Consider the following 22281-nt stretch of genomic DNA (forward strand, 5'->3'; position numbering starts at 1 on the left):
TATTCTATTCTATTCTATTCTATTCTATTCTATTCTATTCCATTCCATTCCATTCCATTCCATTCCATTCCATTCTATTCTATTCTAATTCTAATTCTAATTCTAATTCTATTCTATCCTATCCTATTCCATTCTATTCTACTTCCTTAATTCTCCTCCCAGGCCTAAATCAACACTTCAGTAAGTTTTTCCCACTGCTTAGCCCAGTACTGGAATCTAGTTACTCACACATCTGAAAACACTTGTAGTTCACCAGAAGACACATTACAAAAACAACTATTTTTGCCTATTAAGGAGCTGTGTCTAGTGTTCTCCTTTATTCTCTTACTTGCTGAGCTGTCAAGCAACCTGCAGGTTTCTTGTTCAGCCCTGAGGGCATAATGACTCATCTGAAAACCAGAACAACTTACCTGATCAGTCCTATACAAACATCCCACAAGGTGCTTGGGGAGAAAGGTGGATATTGTCAGGCTAATTGCTCCAAAAGCAAGAGGCTTGGGAAAGACTTTTGAAGTGACCTAAAATGATCAGAAACCCCTGAAATCACAGAGTGCAGAATATCAAACTCTTTCAAGTTCTCTGCAAATCTGGGAAGTACAAAGGGAAGCATATGTTTTAGGACTGGTGTGAGAGCTGACACTTAAAAGAGGGTTTCTCATGCCTCGGACATCCTCGTGGGGCTACATGAGGTCCTGCAGACACTGCCATGGGCTAAGGCAGGGGCAGGGCCACCTTGGCCTTCAAAAGCCAAAAGGACTCACCACTCAAACTCCTGTTGAACACAACAGCCAAGTCCAGGCCACCAATTTAAAGGCACAGATCAGGTCCCAGCTCCACCAGCGCCACTTGGGTTGGATGGAGTAGGGAGACAGCTGCACAATAGACCCTAAACTACCCAAGGTGATGCTACCCGATGGTCCAGCATGGACCTTAATGCACAGGAAACATGTAAGTATTTACCCAACATGAGGGATTGGGAACAAAACACACTAGTGCTCGTTTCTGCTTTGTTCCAGCTGCTCATTCTCCATCCTCAAACCTAATAAGTTTCAAGCACGCTCAAATACATTGTGGTTGCTATAGCCTAAATTCAGTACTGACTTCAAAAGAGGAGACCAACTGGTTTTCAATCTGAGTATAAATGAAATCTGAAAGGTTGTGGTTATTCCCACCAGATGTTACAACAGCTAAAGCACCTTCTTCCCTTCTGAGCACACCCTGACCCGAACCTCCCAATGGCTGAGGAATACCAAATGGAACAAAATTGAGAGAGTTGTTAAATTGGCACGGAGGGAAAAAACACTGGACCCATGTCACTTGTGGCCACTTTGGGAAGCCTTGGGGAAGAGCCAAGCCTGCAGATATCCTGAGAAGTGAGAAATATCTCACCTGATGAGGGGAAGAGGTGCACCAACTGAAAAGGTGGTTGGGAGAAAGACACCTTCACTGCCCAGATGTTTGAAGGACTAGTTACCACCAGTGTGTATCCTACACTCTGAACATCTTGCTCATCCACACACACAAAATTTTGGTGCCAAACGCTACAGTGGGATCAGGTCTCACTGAAAATAAACACTTACACAGGTTATGTTCAGTTGACCCAACTTTTAATCATGGCTTTCTGCAGACAGCCTGAGGTTTTGCCAATTCCAGAAACTCAGCTGGCATTTTATTGTGATAAAACCCGTGTCAGAAACAGGGAGATAAGTACCACCATGTATCAACATCCACCAAGAAAGCCAGTGGATACAGCACAAACCAGTTAGATCACAATCACAGGTACCCTTTTACTAAATCAGTTCGTCTCCTGGCTCTAACTCATGGCCTGGGGCTTTTTTCCTGTTCATGCTCCTTATCTATATCATGCACTAGTAATATCTATGTTGAAAAATGATTTCTAAAATAAAAATTTTTAAACTAAAAATTGTTGAAATTTCTGTTCAATCTGAAACAGTCCGAATTAGTATGGCCTAGACATACTCATGTTCAAACTCACCAGCACAGCTACACTCAATATTTCCCCCAAATTTCTGACTAATTGCTATAGGTGAACAACTTTTCACTGGTACCTTGCAGACAGGGATTCAAAACTCCAGAAAAAAAAAAAAAAAGTCCACCAGAAACTCTGCCAGACATTTCTGGTGGCTTTGTGTCCTTTAATAAAGCCATTTCCCACTAAAATGGGCCCTCTCTGCAGACCTCCTTTCTGCAGGATCAGGGAAGCTCGCACCAACCTCATGGGTGATGCTCAAGGACTGGGTGAGAGTACTCAAAAAACAACCAAGCAACAAAAACCCCTTCACCATAAAAACCCATTCCCAAACCCATACAGGCAGCTGGACTTCAGCAGAAAGCCGGGGCTCGGCAATGGTGAGACGTGGCACTGCTCTTCCTCCATCCCAAAGCGTGGGATGTGTCTCCCACACAGTGCTCTTGCTAAATAAATTCAGCATGTTGCAGGAACAGGATTGCTTGCCAAAGCTGACAGAAGCTGAAGATACAGCTGTGATGCCACGAAGCTCTCCATTCCTTGCCTTTTGCCAACCCAATCCCCCATCACCTGAACCTTTTACTCTCTGCCCTGCCCTCAAAAGACCAAGACTCTCCCAGTCTCTTCCAAGACCCCAAACAACCCTTGAATGCTGTGCTCTCAGCTTCTAGTCGTGCTCCTCCACCTGCCATTTGTGTTCTACCCTCACTATCAGGAGATGGGACCTCTGAGCCACACTTGGAGGGAAAACATCACCCTCTCCAGAGATGGATTCCCAGCAGCTGCTCTCATCCATGCCAATCCTTCTGGCCAAGCTCTGCACCTTCTTGGGAACAGTGAGGCTCATGCACATAAACACTGCCAGCCACCCTCCTTTGGAAACTAGCTGTCAAACCTAACATTTGCATTTTAATTAGCAATAATCATATGTTTCACTTACACTGCAATTTTCACCTTCGTACCGAGCTCTTTGAGGCATGAACTAATTAATCCTGCTGCCTTTGCCAGCTCAAGAGTTAATACTTGCTACTGCTTCAGTGAAAGTCTGAAAATCCTATTTGCAGAAAAAAGAAGATAACTTTCCCCAATGCACAAGCAATAAATGGAAACAACAGTGATCATCTACGTGGTTGCTCTCAGTGATGATAAGTATGGCTGAAGTGGGCTGTGCTGGTAGAGATGTAGACCAATCCTGGCAATATCACAAGCTTTAAGTGTCCCAAAGATATCAGCGGATTCTGGATGGGATTCATGTTCAATCGCACGTAAAAAATTCAATATTCAATGTACAGCATTCACAGCTTAAGGTGGGAAAGAGAAAAAAACAACAGAAAGCTAACTGACTTCTCAGGACCCAAAAGCCTCTGAGATATTCCCCAGCCTAACAACAGTCCCATCACTACACCTACAAGGATCTCCCCAGATCAAGCCGTGGGGTGTCCTTCAAATGACTCTTAAACTTTGGTCTGAATCCTTGTCAGAACAGAAGACAGCTATCATGTAAAAGGTTCTTTCTGGGGCGTTTCTGCAGCAGAGGTTTTCACACACTCACTTTGTGCTCCTGCCAAATCTTCCAGTTATGCAGAATTTTTACACCAGACTTCAAGCACCCCCCTGCTCTTCTGGACTTACTCAAGAACAACCACTTTAACTTTTCTACAGGAAATCAATGATTTAATTATTTTAATAACTTAAAACGCATCTTTTAGGAAAAAACCCACTAAGGTTACTTTAAACATTTTAGCAGGCAAAAATTTCCATCTTCTTTCTTCTCAGTGCATTGCACAAAGCTATAAGAACATTAGAAAGCTTACTCTTATAAAAATATCATGCAGAAAACAACCATTTTGGCTCTCCTCCTTCCCTCCCCAGGCCCATGTCCACCTTCTCCAGCTCTCTCCAGTCTGGTACAGTTTCTGATCACTGCTTTGGCAAAGACACATCAGAAGGGACAGCAAACATCACTTGGAGCTCTTCTTTTTACTGAAATAAGGTTTTATCTGTAACTGTGCCACAATACAGGACCAAAGGACCTGATGGGTTTGGAAGCTGGAGGTTAAGCCTACAAGATCTTTCTGGACTACCCAGGGAAGTGCCAAGCCAAGTGTGGCTGTGTTCTTTCAGACAACATCAGAGATGTGCTAGCCAAGGATGTGCTAGATAGCTCATTTACACACCAGGGCAAAGATGAGGAACACTGAGGCACTTAGAATGGCACTGAGAACTCCAGATGTGCTATGGAAACCCATCTGCCCCAGCCTCAAAGGAAATGGCTCATGTCACCCTTTCCCTGCCAAGAGCTTCAGCACTTACTGACCTATTCATCCAAATCCGGAAGGATGGAGGTCTCAAAGGCAAATCAGCTACTGCAAGTTTCACAAAAGTAGTGTGTGGGAAGCTCTCCCTTCAGCAGGCAGACAGGTATCACCCTGTCCATCCTACACAAATGGAAAACGACATGTCCTCCCAAGTGAGTCACTAGTGACACCAGGCCTAGAAGACACCTTCCTCCATCCCTGGAAAGCAGCAACACTTCTCCTAAATCAGGCAGCAAAACAGTGATGCTTTTCTCTCCCAGACCTTCATACACCCAAACAGGTGTCAGTTGCCTGTGGGGTGGTGCTGCTCCATGAGGTGCATCCCAAACAAAAGTCCCAGAGAAAGTCAAACCCACACATTAGCTAAAGGACTTGATTTCTTTCTCAGGAGTCCTCTTCAACTGTAATTGAGCAGGGCTCCATTCAGTACAGGGAGGGAACATCACCCAGCAATTACAGGCAGAAAACCATTAAGCAACTGGTTTTTTCAGAGCTGCTCTTTGATCATGAGCAGGTCACCCCACTCAGGGCTTTAATTTTGTCCTCCATCAGGCAGGAATACACCAACATATATTGTCTGACAAAGCCAGTGTATGTCTTTTGCTTTCCCTTTTTCTTTTTGGAAACAACTCAACAGCAACTGCAGCATCTGCCAGCACCCACCTGTCCCAACAGGCCTTCAGTGTGGTGGCCAACCTCAAGCAAATTCATTGTACAGACTGGCTCTGGGCTACGGTACGAGCATGTCAATGAGATGGAAAACCCCAAACTGCCCCTGGGATCATACCTCTCCATTTTTGTTTCAGATCTAGACCCAAGGATGGGCAACTCAAGTCAGACACAGGCTGTCTACCAGCAGGGGGAAATGAATTACATCTTTGTTCACAGAGGTCCTGCCAGCCCACTCACTTTCCAGCGCTGGTCTGGTTAGCCAAGGATTTGGGGCATTACACGCTGCCTGCTGATGTCAGTGGATTTAAGCCAGCAAGACAACTTCCCTGCTGACTTCAGAAGTTTATGTGACAGCAGATCTCGTCACAGGAGCCTCAGTCCAACTCTGGACCTAGTGAGGGGGTGCCTATCCAAGACCACGATTCCTTGCCACCTGCCTCTGCAGCATCCATCAGGGAGGATTTCCTGGTGTTTGAATCCAGGAAGCCAAGCAGCACTAATGCCTGCTAAAAAAAAAAAAATAATAATTCTCTGGAATTGCAAGAGAAATTTGCACGGATAATTTGGTTTTTCCACTCTCCATAAAACTAAGTTACACTGTGCCTTGAAAACTGCTGTTTCCCAAGAGACAACCTTCACACATCCCCCCCACACCTACTATTGCCTTTGCTTTGGCAACATAGCAGCTTTTTCATGTAGCCATGACTACATGCCTAGGGCATGGAGAGACAGGACCTTCAAGATATCTCATTGCAATCCCTTCCACGGGCAGGGACACCTCCCACTGTCCCAGGTTGCTCCAAGCCTCGTCCAACCTGCCCTTGCACACTTCCAGGGATCCAGAGGTAGTCACAGCTTCTCTGGGTGACCTGTGCCAGGGCCTCACCACCCTCACAGCCAAGAATTTCTTCCTAATATCCAACCTAACTCCTCCCTCTCTCAGTGTGAAGCCAAACCCCCTTATCCTGTTACTCCAGGCCCTTGTCAGAAATCTTATGATAGCGCAGCCCTTGGGATGCTCATGATTCCAGCCAGCTAATCAACTTCAATCAAGGCCCAAGAGTTGAAACCCACAACCTCATCCTGCCACCAGAGTGCTTCTGTTTCTACTGGTTTAATATTCCTATTAAATGGCAAACCAAGTCATCTCCTCCACCACCAGCTCCTCAGGGAGGACAGAAGAAGTGTGCTACGAGCAAGGTGTAGGATAATCCAGATGTGATCCACACACCCAGCCTGTTCCTCTGCTGCTCAGTGGACTGGCAACATGACCATCAACTGGAGAAGCCTCTGAGGTCCCAAATCATGCACAGAGTCCCCACTGCCCTTGGTGGGACATGGACACACAGGCAAACAAGCAGCAGAATAAAAGCCAGTCCCATTTACTGCCAACAACACGGGTTTTTTCTTGGTGATGGTGGGTAACAGCCACTGTGGGGGAAGGGATGGACTTGGCCAGGAAGAAGGATTTGCAGCTCTCCCTCTCCCACCGCCTGGAGAAATGGGACAAACCTGCAGAGTTGCCCTGTTTTTTCTTAATGACCTTTACACAAGGGGAGCCTGGGATGGAGCTGCTGCCAGGCCTTTCATGTACCAAGAGCTCCTGAAATACGTACCATACCAGAAGTCTTTTACTTAATGAATTGCTCTCAGAAATATATCAAAGAGCTTCCTACTTGCCACAGCCTCACAAGGGGAATGCAAATAAAGTATTATATAAAATCTTCCCACTGGGTCTTTTTGGGGGGAAAAAAAAATCCAAACATAAAAGGATTTAAAATGATTCCATTACCTAAACTTTTCTCACTTGTAGAGGGAATAAGGTGCTCAGATAACATCTGAAGTAGCTCGATGGAGTGGTCTCCACCCGAGAGGCTCACACAGAGTGAGACCCAGCAGAGCTTCTGGGGAGCATCACTCAAACACAGAGGGGGTTACAGATGAGCTGAACGTAATTGTGAGACCAGGATGTTCTCAGCACACCAGGAGTCCACAAAATAAATCTCAGGACATTCCCCCATGAGCAGACCATCTTCTCACAGCCACCTGCCCAGAGGACTGGAAAGACCAGAGTAAAAGGCTTTCCAGGGGGGGTTTTCTCCATTTTTAAGCTACTGTTTAGTTGCCAGACTATGGGAACTGACATCCATATAGTCTCCCACAGCTGCTAACAGATGTCTCATGAAGTAGTGCAAGAGCAGGACAAGTCTGGGATGCTCTTTCCCAGATATACCCAACAATACCAGAAAAACAGCAATTTAGGAATATCCTGGACTTCAAGCTGCACCAAGATACCTAATTTTAATCCCTATTATTCAGAAATCACTCTCAGCCCCACATTTATACAATAATCAGTAGATGCTTATATACAGACATTCTAAATATAAATGTCTATACAAATACAGTATACAACTATACACACTAAAAAAGAAAAAAATCTTCCTTTTGTTTGTCTTAACCTTGCTGGATCCTACAGACCAGAATTTCAAAGGTATCAGGTACTTAGGGATGTATAGGGGGATTTTCAGGCACTGCTTCTCTCTAGGCTCCCCTATAACCTTTAGGAAGCCAATTACTTTTGAAAATGCAGCCCTGGACTACTCTGCCTTCACAGAAAATGAACCAGATGCTGCATATATTTCCAGGACTAACCTAGATTTCCATACAAATGCCCTTTCTGATGGCCAGGTTAGAACCACGTGAGGCATATCACGGTCACCGACACATAACCCACATTTCCACAGTAGCTGAAGCCAGCAGAAATCTCACATCCAAGTATTTTTCAACTAAGACCAGCAATGCAGAAATATCAGCTGGAAACACAATAGGAAAATTAGGAATTCAGTTTTCTGTCCAAACCCCTCGAAATCCATAAAAAACCGAAACAAAAAAACCCCACCCCCTACATCCATTGGGAAATAATTAGTCAGCTTCTTCCTTAGGAGGTTTGAAGAGTGACTGATAATTTTCATTCAAGACAAACACCTTATTAATGATTGATTTTTTTTTTTAAATGTTGAAAGCTACTAGCAAAAACTCAACAGCCAGAAATGGTAATAAACTGCACCTGGTCCTCACCAGCAGCATTTCACTCATATATCAGTAGCAGCAAGAGAAATGCTTGCTGGACAGAAGAACAATAGCTTCCAGCTCCTCTTTGGTGCCAAGGAAAATTTGTTACTCACAGTTAAAGGAAGCCAAACATGGAGAAAGATAATTACTAGCTCTGCTGCAGGCTGGGAGACAGCCCAAACACCGGGTAAACAGCTTCGGCATCAGCAAATGGTATTTGTGTGTGGAAAAGAAGCTCCGTGTTGGTGCAGATCAAATAGGTTTAATTCCCAGGAAAAAAAAAAAATCCAGGAAGAAAACCCCCCAAAACCCACGTAAGTTGAAACCAAAGAGCCCATAGCACCAGGCAGATGGAAGATGCCAGAGAAGTATCACCCGTGCACGACTCCTGCATCCTCCTGCAGAATCCACACCAACAGAACCCATGGGTGAAGAACCAGGATTGGATTCTTCCCCATGGAAAGCACGTGGTCCTGCCAACACCCCAAGCCACCCAAGGAGGCTCGATGGACAAGGCCAACCTCCCAGCTGAGTATCAAGCATCTGTCTGCAACGCTGGGAGGGAGCCTGGATGAGGTTCTGCTGCTGAATATTTCGGAGCAGATCAAAGCTATAGAAAATTAAACCCACAGTTCCATCTAGCACCTTCAGAGGCTCACCTGAAGCAGTGTCTCCATTCAGTACAACCTTCCTACACAAGATCCTGTCTTTGTTGGGTGCAGGTTGGATGCTCCCAGCATCCCTGCATCCAGGCCTGTGGCAGGGAGGGGATGCATGAGCCCCCATCCCAAATCCAAGGAGTTCCAGCATGGCTCAATGTGTGAAGAAACTGTGCCCAAAATGAGAGTTGTGACACACACTGCTCAGACAGGCACAGACTCTTGTACACCCTGCAAGGGGCTCCCAGGTTCCTTCTCATGGATCTCACCTATGGGGATGAACCTGGAGGACACCAAGCAGGGCAAGAACACAAAACCCATCAGCCTGAAGCCTCTTCTCCAGGAGGGACATCCATCAACCAGGGCAACTGGAAATGCTGTTTTGCCCTTCCTGAGATACCTGGGTCTCATATCTCCTTGGGTAAACGCTGCTCTCACAGAGCTGATGGTCTCATGGTGACACTGCAGCTCCTCAGCCAGGTGACAGTGGTCAAACCCATGCCTCTACTCCTCCCAACCCTTTCCCACATGGGTGCTCACATAGAGGAGGGACAGTCACCTCCAGCAGTGCCTGGTAAATACTCTTCACTGGTGTTTACACCACATACAACCACCAAAAACCAACTCATGCCTGGCTTCTGTTACTGCACGCCCAATGCAGCCTTTCAGCACATGCAGTTCTGCTTCTTCTCCCAGTTAACCCTCTCAGCTATTTAATCCTCTTCCCTGTAACACCATCCTTGTGCTGCAGCACATAACCAAGACATACAGCTACACAGAGATCCCTCGCTCCAGCTACATCTCATAATTCCAAGTCAGCTCTGATGCTTCAAATCCATCCCTCACACAGGTGGCAACAAGAAGCTCTTCAGGAATAAATGGGAGACTCTCTATTTTTTCCTCTTTACTGCAGAGCAATAAGCTCCTGGTCAAAGCATCCATCCACACATCAGGACGTCGCCCACCTCCCATGGTTTTGGCAGGAATGAGCTTTCAGATGCCAAGCAGAGGGACACGTCTCCCCTTCCATGGGAGAGGGAAAGCTGGCAGCACAGGCAGGCTCCGTGCTGCATGACGAGGCAGTGCAGGAATAAAAGAGAAGGTCTGGGGAGGAAAGAACTAAACACAAGCCCTACCTGGTTGTGTTCGTGAGACGACGAGCCCTTCCCTCGGGATGGGGAACAGCTGCCATCGAGCTGCTCGCTACAATCCGCCGTCCACTGCAAAAGGGATAAAAAAGGGGATTGTGTAAAATAATAGCCAGGCTGGGGAAAACTGCTGTGTCAGTCCAGAGTGCACAGAAAACACCGTGCAGCCGCGGGCATCGCTGTACGCCCGTGGCACCCCCTCCTTTTTGAGGATGATCCCAAAGGCTTTGGCTTGGAAACGCTCCACCCGGCACCAGCAAACAGAGGGAAGATACAGGAAAAATCGTAGGGAAGCACCTGAAATGATGCTTTGCAATAAAACCCATCCCAGACGCTTCCTTGCGGACTCAGACAGTGTTTGGAATCTCAGGTGGTACACACCAGGGAGGCTTGACTTAATCGCTCTTTTCCATGGAGGTCTTCCATGGGAAGTTGGGAAATTTCTGCTTTTCCTAACTCTGTTTGCTTCAGGGACAGACATGAGTCCTGAGCTGTCAAAACCCTGTGTTTTTATTTTTAAACAAAACAGAAAGTGAGGCTCGAAGCAGTAGGTTTGGCCATTGCCATATGTGGCCACAGAGGATCATGAGCTGCTTAGGCCAGCTTCCCCCAAGGTTTGACAGTAAGGTGCCTCCAACAGAATAATTGAATTTGGGATCATTTGTTAGGTTTTGGTTTCTTTTTTCCCCTCAAAAGAAATGAAGGGCAGCATCATACTGGGGGAAAAAATTAAAAAAAAGGGAAACTTTCACTTGACAAACATGAGAGATGCTGCTTAATCCTAAAGATATTTTGTCACTACCCCAACAAAATTGAGAGTGACCAGCCCCATTTCTGAGGTCCTTCTTGGAACCACGTGGCTGCTCCGTAAGAGACTCAGCACTTGGCACCATCACCAAGGGCAATGCTCCAAGAAAATGGAAGTCAATTCCACACAAACCTGAGAGCTCCGTGACAGGTATGGATGAAGCCACAAAATAAGTCACCACTAGAACTGCCCATGATTCCTGCCCTTGTCAGAGAGCCTGTTCTAGATCACAGATGGGGAGACCTCAGTCTCCCCTCATTAAAGAGCCACCCATCAGTCTCCTGACACCTCTGATGACCCAACTGGGGAGGCTCATGGTGCCACCACTCTTGAGAGCCTCCTGCTAGACCTGTGCCTATCTCCTTTAATAATTTTGAGTGCCACCACATGCCTCTCTCGAGGTACAGCTCACTCACTATTACGTCCACAACCAAAATAAAACTGTATTTTCTCTCTGACTCTCCTCTTTTCCCTAGTGGGAGCGAGACTGGAAACATCCACACTTTGTGATTCTCTAAACTGGTGATGGGTTCAGCTCCCCCCTGGGAGTGGTGTGAAGGATGAAGCACTGCACAGCATGCCTCCCCTTCCCTCCCCCAGCACAGAGAGCAGTTGCCCATGGATGTGGTACCATCCGAGCAACTCTCACACACGGGTGAATGGATTTATCCTCTCTCAGGCAGGGAGAACATCATTGCAGCCATAAGGAAACAAACGACAGAGAGATTAAGTAACTTGCCCAACATTAAAGATTTAGTTGCTGGCAGATCCTGGCAGTTAAAACCAAATTTCTTGGTCTCAGTCCAGTGCCTTTCCCCTAAACCCATCCTTCTTCCTCTAGCTCTCATTAAGAGGGAACATGCCACCTTCTATCAGGATAGCTTCCACTAGGATTACTCCAGCCAGCTGCAGGATATATGTGTGTTTGTTCCTTGCTTTGCTAAGTAGTGAACAGGAAGAGAAAATCGGGAATAAAAATTCCTGATTCTTTCCTATAAAAATTTGGGATACAAGGTGGTAAAAATAAAAATCTTTGAGAGATAAGAGATAATTCCTTAACGCATCCATTGAGACATGGCTTGATAAATGCAGGTGACTTATGTAAAAGCCCATCCTCACTTTCTGTCCGATATACAGCCCCAAAAATACGAAATATCACATTTTGATGAAGCTTCACATACAAATCTTAATTAAACTCCTACACCAATGGTCTGGGGTACAATCACACTTAGCTGCTTCATTTGAGGTGCCTCTAAAAGTGGTTTAATTAAGAGGTTCCACGTTCAGATCTTTCATTATTATGAATTTTTCTTTTAAAGTAAAACCTAACCATCTTGAAAGGGAACACTCTCAGAACTGACATTAGAAGCCCAACACCTCCTTTTTTTTCAGTGCAGGCCAGGAAGGAAAGCTAAAATCCCATTTCCACAAATGGAAGATGGATTTGGTTGTTGCAATCAAGGATCTTAATGCAAAAATTGTACATGGGCTGCCACAAGAATTAGGAATTTTTGTCCTCAAGATGCAGAGGGAGCCCAGGCTTATTGGCAGAGCTGTGGACAGGCTGGAAGAGGTTGTAAAACTTTGTCTATTAAATTAGTTCTAATTCACAACTTTTTCCAGTCTTGACATGCTAATAAGCAGCACTTGCCTGTTGGACATGAAGCCCCTCCAAAGTGTCACTTCAAACACAGACATTTTCCAGCCTTGGGTTAAAAAAAATGCACTATGAAGTACTACTTTGGATCACTAGATTCTTAAACTTATTTTCTCACACTTTCAGCAGCTTCAATCCTCAAATTGTAAAAGACCTCTTCAGCAAAATCTATTCTTGAAAAGGTTCCTTTGATTGGCAGTTTCTTTACACTGAGATAATACAAACCAGGTCCAGAGCTGTGGGTCAGACCCTCAGCTCCAGCTGAGCACAGCCCAGACAAATCAGAGAAATGCTGCTGATATCAGACAAAGATGGGATCCTTCATAAGAATCATGGGATGGTTTGGGTTGGAAGGGACACTAAAGGCCATCATTCCACCCCCTCTGCCTTGGGCAGGGACACCTTCCACTAGACCAGGTTGCTCCAAGCCCCATCTAACCTTGCCTTGGACACTTCCAGGGACGCACCTTTGAGATCCAGAAAACCCAAAACCCAGTAACAGGAGACCACTAAGATCCTGAAAACCCAAAACCCAGCATCAGGAGACCGCTACCAACTGGATGGAGACCTCATATATACATATATGTAAGTAAATATATATATCTACACACACACACACGCATATACATACATGTGTATTTTTATATATATTCACGCGTATATATGTGTGTATATACATGTGTATATATATTCATATATCTATATCTATATGTATCTATCTATATACACATCTATATCTGTATCTATATTTGCACCTGTATCTATCTATCTCCATAAATACCACCAGACAACCAAGCTGCCCCGCATCCGGCGTTCCACCCTATTCTCCTTCACGTACAAAACCCGGAAAAGCTCCTTGAGCCGTGACACGCATCCCCACGCCAAGCCACAAGCCCCACAGCCCCTCTCCCACCTGTGAGACGTGGGACTGTGTCTTCTCGCTCTCGCCATCCCCCTCCGTTTTGTCCGTCAGCAGCCCCTGGACCTGGTACTCCAGGACGTAGCTGTCGATGAAGCGCTCCAGCTCCTCGATCTCCTGGGAGCGGCTGCTCCCTGCCTCCGAGGAGGCCGACGCCACCGACGAGTTCTCCATCCCTTCAGGAGACACACCAAGAACGGAGCGGGCCTGGAAAAAGCGAAATGAAAAAAAAAAAAAAAGGGTAAGGAGAATATTTCCCAGTAATTACAAGAAAAGTTAAAAAAAACCCAAAAAACCAATCAACAGCCAAAGCCCGTCGGTTACCACAGGAAAGGATATTTTTTTTTTCTTTTTTTTGCTGTACATCTGCATTTATCATAATCCTAGGTGGTCAAATTTAGAGTTTCCAGGCGTTCCATTTCTGTAATATTCCTACATTTGAGGACGACTAACGTTTTTCCTGCCTTCCTTCTTAAAAAACACACTGCTGAAAACCACCAGACACATGCACGAAAGAAAACCAAAACTAAAATGCTTAATTTAATAAGTCCACATTTAATATCCTGGATAAGGGTGAGAAGCCGTGAATGATGGAGGAGGGGTAGGAAGAAGATGATAACTGAAACGCTTCTCTAGGACCGTGGCAGTAAATTATGCTGACTCGGTGGTGTGACTGCAAATGGTCCAGCAGGGAGGTGAAACAGAGAGCACAACAAAATTTATTTTTAAAACCTCTCACTGCGGGAGAGTGGCTCTACAGAAGACATAGGGCCTTTATGATGCTCTTGTCCTCTCCCTATTTCTCCAGGGCTCAGTGCCAATCACACAGGAAAGAAAAGAAACCACCAGCTCCTGGACCTGTGCCGGGCATGTTGCTGTTCTCTGCTCTCTGTAACCAGTGACAGGACTCAAGGGAATGACCTGAGGTTGTGTCAGAGCAGGGTCAGGTTGGATCTCAGGAAAAGGTTCTTCCCCCAGAGGGTGGTTGGGCACTGAACAGGCTCCTCAGGGCAGTGGGCACAGCCCCAAGGCTGACAGAGCTCAAGGAGTGTTTGGACAATGCTCTCAGACACAGAGTGGGATTGTTGGGGTTGTCCTGTGCAGGGCCAGGAGTTGGACTGGATGATCCCTGTGGGTCCTTTCCAACTCAGGATGTTCTGTGATTCTATGTCTGGAAAGAACTAAGCTTTGGATGAATGTCTTGTGGTAAGACTCATATTCCTCCTTCCCTGCAGCAGGGAGGGAGAAGACACAGAGCTCCCCAGGACACAGCAACTTCATCCCTCACCCTCTTCTTCACCAGGAGCTGGTATTTACAGTCTGCTTTGAGACAAGTATAATATTACTAAGCAAATTCAGAGTGAGCCACATGCCATCCGGAAGGGAAGGGGGGAAAAAAAGTAAATCTGCTCCCAGCTCATGTAATTTCCAGCTCCTGAACTATTTTCTCATCTGTCACTTCTGAACAATTGTGGCTTCATTTGGAAACTGCCAAGAACGAGCAGTTCTGGCCTAAGGATTTCTTCTTCTCAAGGAATTATTCCCAAATGTGCCCAGACTGTCAAAAAGGCTCATTATGTAGATCAATATCACACATTAGCTCCTGAACAAAAATCATGTGGCACATTAAAAAGGAGAAAGAAAAAAGAAATAAGTCAAGAAATAAAAAAGGAGGAGCCCCAGAGAGTGTGGAGCCCTGGAGGAGGGCATGCTTCTACCCTTTTTGCTAATTAGTGCAAATTACCAAATAGAAGGAACAAATTATGAAATAGAAAGTGCTAAAGAAAGAGTTGGGAGAATAGGAGGTTCCCATGAGTGATGGCATGAGAAATGACCACATGAGGTAGAGGACAGGTGGCATCATGGCATAACTTGGGATGGTGCAAGCAGGGTCAAAGGTTATCCCTGCATCCCCTGGGGCCACACATTACAAAGCCTGAAGTTGTTTTGCCTATTTTAATTTTTTTTTGAAGGTGGCTCTGGAGGAAATACAGCCCTGGGGATGCTCCCCCTTGAACACCCACGATAAAGCACAAAGTAGAGGAAGGGCTAATGCATGCCTCCACTTTTGGGGTGCTCACTGCTGTGTCCAACCAACATTTTGTGATTAGCAACAGCAGAGACGGTGAACTGAAAGGGAGTGGGTTTGTCAGAAGTCACCAGGTACAACAAAACAGCACAAACCACATATTTGAGATATTTATGGATCTCTAGTAGGAAACTCTGAGACCAAGTCATCTTGCAATACCATCACATCTCTCTAAAGAAAACCATCACTTATCAGGAAGAAAACTCCCCTAGGTCTAAGGGTCGTGAGTTACCACCTACACCTGAGACAGGATCATCACTGTACACAAAGATCCCTTGGTGCAGGTGTCCAGGCATGGACAGTGAGGTGGTTGTCATCTAATCCTTACAATAAGAAAAAAACACAGTCACAGTCTGTAATCATTTTTACGTGTTTAGTCTGCACCAAGCTGTTGTGAATTCTGTAATGACACAGAGATCGACATCCCGATGTGCCGGTGCTGCTGCCAATATGCACTGTCAGCCAACCCATTTCTCACCCATTTCAGATTTAGATTTTTACCAGTTTGCATGCAGCTGCCCTCTCCAATGCCACCAGCCTGCCCAGGGATGTCCCAGAGCTCAGACAAGCACTGTTTTGGCCACCATCCTCTGGAAGCTTTTTCAGGTGTTACCCACTGAATTCTGGGCTCTACCTAAATCTACCAAGTGTGAGATGTGTGTCTGTAAAACCTATTTGAGAAAACCCAACCAAGACGATCAAAGATTTATAGAGGCCCATTTTCTGGGTCCTACAGGATGATTCCTCTTTGAAGCTGCCTGGCCCTTTCAAAGGAACACCTTTGGAAGCCCTTCCTCCTTGGCAGGAGGTATCTTGGGAAGGGAAGCATCCACCAAGATCCAGACCAATTCAAGTCCACCTGCAAAGGTTTACTCTCCCCATTAACACTAAACCTTCTCTCCCATTTAAAAGATCAACCCTCTCCACCCCAGTTTCCTCATGACATGAGAACTGTACGGTCTCCTGTTCTTTTGGTGCCATGAGTCAGGAAACCTCTGTGCCCAAAAGCAGGTTTCCCCTCTTGCCTCACCCTCAAAACATGTACAAAAAAAAGAGCTTTTGAAAGAAAAACCCAAACCCACATTTGAGCACCAAGGCAGTTGGTATCTTCCCACATGGAGCAAAGAAACATTCTTGAGAGCTCTTCATGGAGTGGTAACCCCTTGGATCTGTGTTGGCTTAGCACTAAGGATTCCCAGATCCCAGATACATTCCTTAATGATAATTAATAGAGATCAACATCAAATTTCCATTTGATGGGGCTTGGAGCAACCTGGTCTAGTGGAAGGTGTCCCTGCCCATGGCAGAGGGTTAGAACTAGATGACCTTGAAGGTCCCTTCCAACTCAACCCATTCTAGGATCCCATGATTCTACGGGGCCCATGCTGTGCTCATTATTATGACCATTAAAGGAGGAATCATCAGCAGAAGAAGTCAATAGATGTGCAAACTGCTTATTATAACTTAGTAATTATCAGCATTACTGTAATGTATAATTATTATTAATAGCTGTTATTAAGAGTGATCTAAATGGGGTTCTTGCTCTAGAAGGATTGTACAGTTTTCATGGCAACTATACAGCTTTGCCCTTAATCAGCAAATAATAAGAACGAGCATTTTTTTATGACATTTTAGGTCCATCCCTTTTCTCCCAAAGGTTGCTCTGGGCTTGTTGGACTTGTGGAAACAAGTGGTGAGTCTGATATGTGAAGAGCAGCAATGGAGAAGTAACCCATTCTCATAGAATGGGGCATTCTCATAGAATCACAGAAATGTTTAGTCTGGAAAAGCCCTCCAAGACCATGGAGTCCAACTATTCCCCAGCACTGCCAAGGCCACCACTGACCCATGTGCCCAAGTGCCACATCCACATGGCTTTTAAATCCCCCCAGGGATGGGGACTCCACCCCTGCCCTGGGCAGCCCATTCCAATGCCTGAACACACTTTCGGTCAAGAAATTTTCCCTAATATCCCATCTAAACCTCCCCTGGCACAGCTTGAGGCTGTTTCCTCTCATCCTGTCCCTTGTTCCATGGCAACAGAGCCTGACTGTCCCCTGGCTCCCTTCTCCTGTCAGGGAGTTGCAGAGCCAGAAGGTCCCCCCTGAGCCTCCTTTTCTCCAGGATGAGCCCCCCCAGCTCCCTCAGCCGCTCCTGTTGCTCCAGACCCTTCCCCAGCTCCGTTCCCTTCCCTGCACACGCTCCAGCCCCTCAATGTCTCTCTTGTCTGAGGGCCCAGAACTGCCCCAGCACTGGAGGTGCCTCAGCAGTGCCAGCACAGGGAGGGCACTGCCCTGGCCCTGCTGCCACACCACGGCTGGGACAGCCCCGGGGCCTTTGGCCTCTTGCCCCCCTGGGCACACCTGGGCTCGTGTCCAGCTGCTGCCACCAGCACCCACGGGTCTTTCCCAGTTTTCCAACCCCTCTGTCCCAGCCTGGAGCTGCAGGGGGTTGGTGTGACCCAAGTACAAGACAGCTCTTGCTCCAATTCAGCAAGACAAACCAACATCAGGACCTGCTATCTGGACAACAACTGCAAACCCTGCTCCTGCCCAGGGTCCAACATGGTTGATCATCAGCAAAGGAAACTAAAGAAAGGGATTGCTTTTGCCAGCTCTTTTCTTCCCTTGGATGGATGCTGAAAGCCTAAAATGCTTTTGCACCCATGACAATTTTCTTTGAAGGTTGTGGCCTTCAAAGACAAAAAAAGGAACTCCACACTCACCCCCCCCCCCAAACAGTGAATGCTGGAAACAGGTTTACCTCACAACTATACTGCCAGGAGCTAACACTTTATGCTAACACACAAGGTGACTGGGAAAGAATACTAAAATAATGGTTCAGACAGAACTACTTCATGCATCGGGCTTTTTCACACTTAATACTACGTTATTATCTCAATTTTCAAAAGTTCTAACCACCACCAAATTCCAATGCAGGGCAAGTGACTGCTCATCTTTCCAACAACCTGGGCTCAGCTGTTTAGATATGAGCTTAAATTACTCCCTTAAGGCATTTAATTGGAAAACCCATGTCTCTTCCTTACTTATCCTCCAGTTAAACACTGAAAAAATCCCAGGCCAATCCTCTATTCCTCCATGACTCCAAAGCAAGGCAGGAGGAATGCAGAACAGCTTTTGTCTGTAGAAGATTTATCCCTCAGATATGCCATCACAGGCCAGCTGCTGGAAAGACAGGCTGTGAGGAGCTACAGAGCTGTCCTGACAGATCTCTGAAAGCCTTTGTCTTGCCACATGTGATTTACCATTCCAGGTTTTTCTAGGAACAAGACATGCTTCCTAAAAAAGGCAGCTGTGGTGCAAATTCTTCACGTACCAACGCAGCCACCTTCCAGAGTGTTTTGTGACAGGACTTCCATCATCCCTCTTGTGTTTGTTCTCCCTCGGGAGTTTATAACAAATAAATTTTAAATATTGCTGTGACGTGTCCCTTCTGCTCTGAGACACGTGGGACATGAACCAAGAAGTACCTCAGCAGCCCAGATTTACTTGTCCGCGTGGGGTGATGCTAAAACCAAACTGAAGAGACACAGTGAGGCAGTGAGACACAGAAAGGCTCCAGCCCAGTACCAGACACCACATCCTGCCTCGTGAGCAACCAACACCAACTGCCACATCTCTTGTCCAGGCTCCAAAACCCACCCCATTGTTCCCTGCTCCCTACAGTGATGTTGGACATCACCTTGCCCAGGTGGTGATGGACATCCAGGGTGAGATGACACCCTCTTCTGCTCGGTGCCTCTCTGACAGGAACAGCACATGGTCAAACCCTCCATCACCACCTCCCTCACACTGCCTGCCCACTAAGACTCCAAGCCAGGCTTCCCAAAGCCACTGCTGAAGCGCACACCATGCAGGGGAAAGGAGGTCCCTTCAGCCCCTTCAGATCTGGGAGGTGAAGGATGCTTCGACCACACGGACCAGGGCTGAGCAGCTGGTGCAGGACAACCCTTCCTACTTCTTATCTGCCTCTTAAGGTCAGGTGAAATCCTGAAATATCCACCAGCTCACACTCTGGCAGCAGTACAGGCAGGAGGACCTTTGACCATTTGTGTTGGGGGGTTGAACTCCTGGCTACCAGCACGGCCACAGCCTGTTCCCGTCCCAGCATCTCCTTTTAATGAGCTCCTCCGCAGCAATATTTTCTCCCTCCTAATCCAGCCCATTTCCAACAACAAGTAATTAGCAATGTGTCTTTCTGAAGCGGCAAGAGCATCTCGGAGAACGAGGCGCGCCGTTTCATCTTCGCTGCTGGCAGCCAGCTCTCGTATCCAGCAACCCGCAGGAACAGTTACTATGGAAAATAAAAGCAATGGAGATGAACCATGACTCCCCGCGTCCAGGTATTGCTGCATCTCAACGAAGCATCACGTGCCTGGTTTGGATTTGCTGCTGCAAGACCGGTACCTATCCAGACGCAGATAAAACATCAAGCGCTGAAATGTAAATTATTATATCCTGGATCTGACCTTTTTCTAATTAAAATGTAAACACCTTTGAAATCCACATTCAGCGTCTGCTGCTGGGGCTTTTCAGATACTGATGCATCCATGGCTGGCTGAGCATTTGATATATTTCATCATCCCTCCAGTCTCAGGTCTGATTTCAGCTACCTGGTGATGCAGAAAAGCCCAAGTGACAGGACAAGAGCCCAACAGCTGCCACGTTGCAGTGCCACTCATGAGCCTGGCATGGAACACAGCAGGCAAACGCCACAGTGCATTGAAACAGAGCCATCAAAACAAACACAGAAGTAAATGGGGGAAAGACAAAACAGAGAGAGCCAGGAGACAAAACAAGTGCTGCAGAATCCAACCCAAAACAGCCCCTTTGACACAGTGATCCAGCAAGGAAGGGAGAGGAATAACCAGAAAGCCAGAAATCCCTCATTCTCACCCAGACAACAATTTTTTATGTAGCATGCTTCCCTGCAATAAGCAATTCTTTGTGGTTGGGAAGTGGATCTTTTTCTTTCTTTTTTTTAAACAAAACCAAAGCCACATCACCTTTAGAAACATAAAGTCTTTTAGTGTGTCAAAACTGTGCATGAGGTTGGAACAGTTTTCCATCAGATGGACTTTCTTGCCTGGGGGGGAAGACGTTACCTTTGGCTTGTGATGGCTATTATTAAGAAAAAGGAAAGAAAACACAGCACAAAACTATGAAAATCACTGTCTGAACTGCAGGAGGTGAGTGGAGGTGGGTTTGTGGGCTCACCCTGTGGTACGATGCTCCACTGCATGGGATATCAGGGCAAGAAGACTGCTGGAGCATCACTCTGACTGCAGCACAATGGCAAGGCACAGACTTGTTCCCAGATCTTTATACAAATTCAATACATGCAAATACATCAGCTTTTCTAGATATAAAATCTGAAGCAGATCATAAAAAGCCTCCAACCACCAACCCCTGAACCACAGGGGTTTTAACAGCCTGAGTCTTATAACCCAGTTGACATTGGCTGATGCTACAAACTGTGACTTAAGTCAGACATAATCCATTTCCACATTCCCCTGCTTCTACTAAAAGCTAATGGAATAAGAGCCCACACGACATCTCATCCTTGCCATCCTTCACCTTTACAAAGAAAATGTTGCCAGACAAAAATACCGAACAATTATTATTAATATTTCAAGAAAGAGCAAAAAAGAGAACAAAAATGTGGATTTCACACACGCTCCATGGTCTGCTCTTGGGAGCTGCACTGTCTCTCCTCGGAGAGCCAGAGTGCAGGCTGGGTAGGATGTGACGGCTGCAGGGACTGCGCTGGGAGACGTGAAACAAGGATGTTCTCCTGCCAGATGAGCTTGCACACGTACACCATGCAGGTGTGAGTGCACCCCTACGATGTGCATGGCAGGCAGCAATCCTCGGGCAACCAACACCTGATTTGTCCTCAGCTATTCCAGAATCCCAGGGGACGAGCCCTGATCCCATGGGAGCAGCAGCCACAGCGCAGAACTCCCTGTGCAGGCAGCACTGTGCAGGCAGAGAGCACAGCCCACATCCTAAATAAAAGCATTGCCATAACGGGCTGATCCACACGCTTTGGGAGCGCTCTTTCCGCCAGGCGCCACGCACCGACCTTTGTAAATAACTGAAGGGAAAACATTACCAGGAAGGAGATCTTTTCTTCCCAGGCACCCAGGCAATATAATGGGCACTTGGGCTGTGAAAAGCTCCGTAATCCTAAAAGACACATCCAGCTCCCAAGTTGAGATGTCAACCTGCTGAAGTAATCCATCCTGCTGGTGGCTGCCGGCAGGGAGGGAATGGGGCAGGAGCAGCACAGCCTGGTCAGCAGCAGGGCAGGCGTGGAGGCTGCTTAATCCCTATTTAATCATGCCCGTAGCTCACTGGCAAAAAGCATTTTTGTGCCCATACACCAGCGTGCAGCAGCAATTCAGAGGACATACCTTGGCCACCAGCCAAAATGCTGGAGCTGCCACTCGGGATGGATTGGAGGGTGGGGGGGGGAATTTTATGCTAGGAGGAGCCAGCTGGTCCTCTCCTTCTGGGACTCATACGATCACAAAAAGGTTTGGGTTGGAACAAACCTTTAAAGGCCATCTAGTCCAACCCCCTGACAAGGGCAGGGACACCTTCCACTAGACCAGGTTGTTCCAAGCCTCGTCCAAACTGGCCTTGGACAACTCCAGGGATGGGGCAGCTGCAGCTTCTCTGGGCAACCTGTGCCAGGGCCTCCCCACCCTCATTGCAAAAAAATGTTCTCATTGTATCTAGACTGAATCTCCACTCTTTTAGTTTGAAACCAGCACCCCTTCACCTACTGGTACAGGGCCTATTCAAAAGTCTATTCCCACCTTCCTCATAAGCCCCATTGAAATATTCAAAGGCAACAATAAGGTCTCCCTGGAGCTTCTCTTCTCCAGGTGAACACCCCCAGCTCTCCCAGCCTGGCTCCAGAG

The 22281-nt window shown here is 46.6% G+C and overlaps 1 protein-coding gene across 3 annotated transcripts in view; it reads right to left on the bottom strand.

Annotated features, from left to right (window-relative positions):
- The window catches only part of CTIF (cap binding complex dependent translation initiation factor), a 119396-nt gene extending 105946 nt beyond the window's left edge, over nt 1-13450 (bottom strand). For 2 of the 3 annotated variants that reach the window (XM_017819816.1, XM_017819815.1), the window contains exons 1-2: nt 13238-13450; nt 9848-9931 (exon numbers count right to left, since the gene is read on the bottom strand). In XM_017819816.1, the coding sequence (XP_017675305.1) occupies nt 9848-9931; nt 13238-13417 (264 nt within the window). In that variant the 5' untranslated portion in view covers nt 13418-13450. The remainder of the gene's footprint in view (nt 1-9847; nt 9932-13237) is intronic. The other variant, XM_017819817.1, reaches the window with a different exon arrangement.
- Between the last annotated feature and the right edge of the window lie 8831 nt (nt 13451-22281).

The sequence above is a fragment of the Lepidothrix coronata genome, unplaced genomic scaffold, assembly GCF_001604755.1.
Source record: "Lepidothrix coronata isolate B3197 unplaced genomic scaffold, Lepidothrix_coronata-1.0 Scaffold77, whole genome shotgun sequence".
Taxonomy (NCBI): Eukaryota; Metazoa; Chordata; class Aves; order Passeriformes; family Pipridae; genus Lepidothrix; species Lepidothrix coronata.